Genomic DNA, 7513 nt, shown 5'->3' on the forward strand with positions numbered 1-7513 from the left:
TTTTTTGAATAAAATTTTTAAAAACTATAATTTATAAAAATATCGAAATGCGTGTACTATGGGTAACAGCCGAAAGCTGTTTGTGCAACCTGCAACTAAATATAAAAATCCTAGGAGACGAAACCAATTACAGATAGACCAATGAACATCTGCACATTGTTAATTCTTTATATGTCTTTGACAAACATAAATATATATATATATATATATATATATATATATATATATATATATATATAAAAGCCTTTAAACTACCAACAGATTATATATATGTTAACTTTCTAAGAAGCTAGCAGAAATCTATTTGTTCATCATCCAACTATAAAATATAGACCATAATTCGAATCTAAAAACATTTTATTGCCAACACAGAGCGCAATGAAGATGACAAAGTTGAATATATACAAATGTAACAAAAGTACTGTGCTTGCTCTTCTCAACATCATTCTTCCTATACATAGACTCACAAACTTGTTTAAACTTATTTTCTAAATTTCACAAAACACATAACAACTTGCTCTCTCAATAAGTAGGCCTAGATGCATGAGCCCAAGCATACGCATCATGAGAACTCATTTGCCCACCATTAGGTACTAAATTAGCTGGCATATTATTGTAAACCGGCAGAGCCGACGGATCTGGCAAGGCCGAATGTTGTCCACTACCACCACTGCTTCCGATATCAGGTGGCGAACCACCGCCATTTCCAGCTACAATTCCCTCATCCTCCTCATCTTCCAACGGCAGTCTTTCATAAGTTGCATTAGTAAAAGTAGCAGCAATGACCATTACTGGCCCAGCCGCCACAAGTGATCCTACGACACTTCCTCCTACAACTTGGCCTTGTCCTCCTGCCAAGTACACCGTCAGCCCTGTCGATCCAGGCGGGGCTGGTCCTGGCAAAAATGCGCCAGTCAACGACAGAATCTCGAACCTTCCTTGAAGTGCAATCACCGCGCCAGGTGCAGCTGGTTGCCTTAAAGTGACGTTAGCTACTGATCCACTTCCGCTTAGTACACAAACTCCACGCTGTCGCCTTCGTGAAAATTGAGCTATACTATCTGCCACATCTGTTCCACTAGCAATCTCCATGACATGACTACGAAGCGAATTAGGGCTATCGCGTGTTACAATTATAGGTGGTTTAGGCCTGTTCTTGGAACCTGGAGGTCTTCCTCTAGGTCTACGAGAACCCACAACTACTGCTCCTTCGTTGGGATCATCGCAATTATCTCTATCTTCGTCTTCCTCGTCACCACCGCTGTTGTTATTTATCGCGAGATCTTGATGTGTTTTGTTGTTCAGCATCAACGGAGAACCTCCAGGATTTATTCCCGGAAGCAACCCTACCTGTCCAGTCCACCACGGATTAGCCATGATCAATTCGATAAATCGATTTCTTGACCTAGAGCCAAAAAAACACCAAGAATTTCGAATGTTTAATTTGACAAATATTTAAAAAGGGTTAAATAATAACGACGATGATTATGAAATGGAAAAGAAAAAAAAAAGGGAGAGAATAGATGCAATAGTTTGGAGCTAGATGAAGTATGATATTAACTAAGATATAGAAAGATAATGGAAACAAGGAGAAAGTTAAGAAAGTAGGATTAATTAAGTGATTAGTATAGATTGGTGCTAAGAGAACAAAGTCATTAAGAACAGATGCAATGGATATAGAATCACTTATAAGAACAAAAAAGAGAAAAGTGTAAAGCACACACTATAGCTCTATAGAGCTAAAGCTAAGACAAAAATATTGGGGGACTTTGTGGTCATACTTACAGCCGATTAGAATATATTAATACTATATGATTTCAATAATTTATAGTTGGTAACTTGGTATTGTACATGGAAATAGTCTAGTTTCTTTGATTTGATGAGCTAATTTATCAGGTGACTAGGAAGTTTTGGTTTTAGTTCTTGTATTAGTACTATTTTCTTCTTTCTTGCTAAATTTTTAGGGTTAACGGGGGTCCCATGCGCCTGCCAAGGTCGGAAGCACGTCGTTTTCTTGATAAACAAAGGAGGGCTGTCCCATAATTATAGAGATGCTGATAGAGTCATGAATAATACGGCAAAATTTTGCCAGGGGGGAATGAAATGTTACTCATTTTGTGTAATATATATTAGTGCTGATTTTAGAATGAAAAAAGAGATTTCTGATATACAAAAAATGAAAAAGAGGTTCTTTGTCGGGGTATTGTAATTTGATAGGCTCGGTCTTGTGGACGAGCATCTCTCTGATTTGCTCTTAAAAATAATGTAAACAATTGGTTTTAAGCAAATTATTATCCTCGTAATTATGTCAACTAGCATTATTACCCGTGCAAGGCACCGAGTAGTTTTATTTATAAAAAATATTGCTATTTTTAATGTACTTTTACGATATTTTTGTTATTTCATACTATATTGCGTATTTCATGTTATAAGGACTAATGTAACGACGAATATCCTTAAGTTTATAATATACTACGAATATAAAGTTTAGAATGCACTCTTACCATTGAAAATAATGATTTTCTATCAAGTTTCAATGATTTTTTCAATTGGAGATACCAAAAATACTATAATGTTTATGTATCATATTTATCAAAATATGGGGGCAAAATAGTAAATTTTTTTACACGGTCGAGTTCCAACTTCAAATTATTCGGCTCATAAGGCTCACGAGTCTTATCGAGCCGATACTTTTTTTCATATAAATATATTTGTATATAAATATTTAATATTTCATTTATATTTTATATATTTAATAGAAGCGATTTCGAGCATAACCTATCATATTTCGAGTTTTTGTCAATATTTGGTGAAATTGATTCAAGATTTCGAGCCGAACTTGAGGCGACCGGACTATTTGTGACCCGCGTTTCAAGCTTGATTTAAGATTCGGTTGAAACCGAGCTCGTGCTCGAACCCGAATATTTTTAATCGAGTTCGAGCCTGAAAGTTTTCTACTCGGCTCGGCTTGATTATAGCCTTAGTTGTTGTACACAATTATAAAGTTAGTATTTTGAAGTGAGTTAATTACACAAATCTCGATAATTAATAAATTATTATTATATGATAATATATTATCAACAAGTTAATATGGTAACATAATATCAACAAGTTATTTATGTAATGATTGTAATTTGTTTATAAATAAAAAAATTATAATCTCGTTGTTGTACATGAGTATAAAGTTAGTATATTGTAGAGAGCTAATTACGCAAGTCTTAAAATAATTTTATTATATATCAATATTAGCCTCTACCTTAATTGATTGAAGGCACATGTTTGGACATACGTGTCACGTGTTCAATTCTACAAGCAAACAATATTTTTTCATATTTATTCAAGTACGAGCGTAAAATAGTTGTTTCTCCTAAAATTAAAATTGAGCCTATCGAACTTTTTATGACTCGAGATTCGAGTTTGAAATTTAAGGTTTGGTTGAACTTGAGTTCGTGCTTGAACCCAAACATTTTTAATCGACTTCGAGCCTAACAGTTTTCGACTCGACTCGACTCAGAATTATTATACCCTTAGTTGTTACACGAGTATAAAGTTAGTATCTCGAAGCAAGTTAATTACCGGAGTCTCGATAATTAATAAATTATTATTATACGATAAGATATTATCAACAAGTTAATATGATAATATATTATCAACAAGAAATTATTTATTTGATTTATAAATTAAAAAAATTATAATCTCATTATTGCACATGAGTATAAAGTTATTATATTGTAATCAGTTAATTACCCAAGTCTTAGAATAACTTTATCCTGTATAAATATTGAATTATATAGGTTTAGTCACCCAAAATAAAGAAAAAAATATGCAAGTCAATAGTTGATATTATCAAAATATAATCAAATCAGCCTCAAGCTGAGTTGGTTGAAGTCATATATTTGTTATAAGTGTGTCATGGGTTCAATTCTCCATGTCAACAATATTTTTTCATATTCATTCAAATACGAGAGCAAAATAATAATTTCGAATTAAATGTTTCCCCATGAAAGCAAGAAGTTATTTATTTAATGTATCAATTTAAAAAAATAATTATAATCCCGATGTTACACATGAATATAAAATTATTATATTGTAATAAGCTAATTATCTAGTCTTAACACAATAGTTAATGTTATCAAAATATAAACAAATGAGTTCAACTGGTTGAAATCATATGCTAGTTATAAGTATGTCATGGGTTCAATTCTTCATTCTAACAATATTTTTCCATATTTATTCAAGTACGAGGGCAAATTAGTAATTTCGAATTAAATGTTTCCCCAAAAAAGTAATGTTGCATTATTATATATATAATAGATTCTAATATAATACTCTATATATATGCTTTTATTTATATTATATATATAACACCCCCTTCTTAAATTTAGAAGGGAGATATTACTTAAAATCCACAAACCTGCAAACAGAGCACTAATATATTTCTAACAATAATTTAACAGTCTAAAATCTCCAAAATAATATTAAATCTTCAAAATGTCTAAACCAATAATATAAATGTAGAAATATCTAATTAAATAATTAAGTCTAGATAATGAAAAGTCTGAAATCCTAAACAATAAATGAGGTAGCTCTCAATCACACAGTCCCAGATCCCCCTAATCACCTGCCAGAAAAAGAATACGGCATGAGCCAAACGCCCAGTATGGATTTGGAATACAATTTATAAAACAGAAAATTAGAAATTAATATTTCACAGCTTAAAATAAAACAATAATTTTAAAACAAGCATGGCTGAAACAACGAGGGGTTAGGATATTTCATACCGAGATCAGAATAGACACATCATAGGGTACCTAATGCGTGCAACAGAATGGTTAACGTGTACGACATATACAACGTCACCATAAATCAAATCACAAATCGAACTCTAAGTGCACCCACGTATCCTGAACAAATATCGAATGCGCAAAAACTCCTCCCAAGAGCTAACAGAAGGATACTCCGTGACCAATCACACTGTCACGGAAGTGTCGTGTCATTGGTGCTGCAATGACACGGTTGTAGTACCCCTACAAATGGTTAACTCGGTATACCCTATATCTCTAAGGGTTAAATAAAAATATTCTCGCAAAAATTTTAAATCACCTGAAACAAATAATTCAGATTTTCAAAACAGTGGGTGTCAAAAATAATTTTTAGAAAACCGCATAAACCGATATTTAAAATTTCCAAATCAAATTTTAAAACAATTTTCGGAAATCAAAACGATTAAATATTATTAACAGAATGAATGAAATATGAAACTGAACAAATCAGAGATATTTAATTTATAAGAGGAGTAGCGCTAAATAAAAAGAGAACAAAATCCATAACTCGAATATCGCAACTAAAGTAATATCAAAATCTGCAAACGATCTGCTAAATCCCCTATCCATAATCTAATTACAAAATTATAATTTATAAATAATATATATTTTATATATTTATTAATTAATCATTGCTACTAATAGATTATTTATATAATTACGAACCTTGTTACTAACCTCTCGGTGGACACTACTAGTACCATTATTTTTTAACATGTTAGTTAACCAATCTACTTGAACATACAATAGTACCAGTTTTATTGTCATGCAAGGTGCTCACTTGATCAAGTAACAAAATAATGAACTAGTTAATCATTACACTACAAAATGTCTAACCTCAATCCCTTGTACCATCATGATCAACTAAATACTTAACATGCAAATTATTTTAATTACGTTGATAATTAACTAGCACAAGTCAAACAAAGAAGAAAAAGAAAAAAAAAGAAATATGAAACAAATATATAACTAAATTACCTTTGTTTGTAAGACATGTACATATTCACTGTAGTAAGGCCATCAATTATGTAAAATAAATTTCCATAGCTTTAAATACTTAAAATACATATATATTAAATATACTATGAATTATTTATGGAATTTGTCACAAGTTAAACAACTCCTTTAATACTATAAAATCAACAAAACAAATAGTTATTTATACATTTTTTTGTTCTAACCAAATATAAAATAAATTATATACCATTAATTGAACAAGTAGCATGAAAAAATTATTGATTTCGAGAACATACACAACCTGTCGTGCAAATATTAAAACAATCTTTATGCTTTAAAACTCACGTACAAGACCATCAAATAAACTATTAAAATATTAACATTAGTGTGTAGTTTTTAATAATAACACACTTGTCATATAATATTAAAACATAATCTATAATAAAGTATATACACTACTTCCGAATTTGCGTGTGTTGATGTGTTCTCTATCAACAAAATCATATAAACACCACTTTATAATACTACTGATTGGAATAACAGTTATGGGGCACTAAAGCATTACCTTGTTCAGTTGACACCAACACAGATTACTACAAGATTGGCTACTATGTTTTCCTCTTGCTCTCTTCCCGCCGCGGCCGCTTTAGGTTATTTTCTTTTTTTTCCCTTCTATGTTTTCCTTTTACTCCCGTACTTAATAATACTCATATGTTAGTATATATATATATATATATATGTAAATATATATATATATATATATATATATATTACAAAAAGATATCCTTCCACCATTAGAATTTTTTTAATATTTAACTAAACATTATTAACACTCCTTTTGCTTTTCTAATTTGATCTATAATCCAAAATATATTATTATTATTATTATTATTATTATTATTATTATTATTATTATTATTATTCTTTAAAAAAAATAAAATTGACGAATATTACAATATATATTATCTACATTATATTAAAAGAGACTACACATGGACATATGTCACTCTTTCATTAAATTGGACATATATTTTTCTCTCCTTAAAAGTTGGTGCTTATATGGCAAACTCCACTGCTTTAAAAAAAAATATTTCCATTTATCTCTCCTCCTTCCTCCTTAATTAATTTATCTATTTTTCCTTCACTAATTATCTTTCTTCTTCAGTTTCATATGAATCATATCTCCTTAATTTCTGTTTTTTTATATCACTAACCATTCATTATCATTGTAAATTATTATTTTTACTAATATAACTTACAACCCCATGGGTATTTGTCTTAAGAAATCCTTGAAGTGAATCCTTCAAGTGAGTCGGAGTCGAATCCATTTGTAACGATATAGGATAAACTTATAAATACTTAAACTATTCAATCATACTCATCATTGTAAATCTTCACTTAACATATTAGTATAAAATATTAAATATGTCTATTAAGACATGTAGATTATTAATATCAAATTATAAATAATATAATTTAATATATAATTATGTAAATTTTATTTCATAAATGTGTAATATACCATCATTAATATATTTTTTCAATATATATATATATATATATTAACTTTAAAATAGTAATTTAATCAAAAAATTATCATATAGCTCGGTATTTTCCCGAGAACTAATCTTCACTATACCAAAAGAAAGTACACTTGGATATGTGTCACCGTCTCATTAAATTGGACACTGTCATTCTTTCCTTAAAAGGTTGGTGATTACTGGTGGCGGGGC

General features: G+C 30.1%; 1 protein-coding gene across 1 annotated transcript; it reads right to left on the minus strand.

Moving 5' to 3' along the window:
* Positions 1 to 356: 356 nt before the first annotated feature.
* LOC141678205 (AT-hook motif nuclear-localized protein 20-like) lies at positions 357 to 1751 on the minus strand. Its single transcript, XM_074484473.1, has one exon. It carries the CDS (start codon positions 1375 to 1377, stop codon positions 523 to 525), a length of 855 nt encoding a protein of 284 aa, XP_074340574.1. The 5' UTR covers positions 1378 to 1751; the 3' UTR covers positions 357 to 522.
* Positions 1752 to 7513: the final 5762 nt, after the last annotated feature.

The sequence above is a fragment of the Apium graveolens genome, chromosome 8 (genome assembly GCF_009905375.1).
Source record: "Apium graveolens cultivar Ventura chromosome 8, ASM990537v1, whole genome shotgun sequence".
In the NCBI taxonomy this organism is placed as follows: domain Eukaryota; kingdom Viridiplantae; phylum Streptophyta; class Magnoliopsida; order Apiales; family Apiaceae; genus Apium; species Apium graveolens.

Coding starts and splice junctions, on each gene's coding strand:
- LOC141678205 (XM_074484473.1), bottom strand. CDS start 1,377: ATGGCTAATCCGTGGTGGACTGGACAGGTAGGGTTGCTTCCGGGAATA.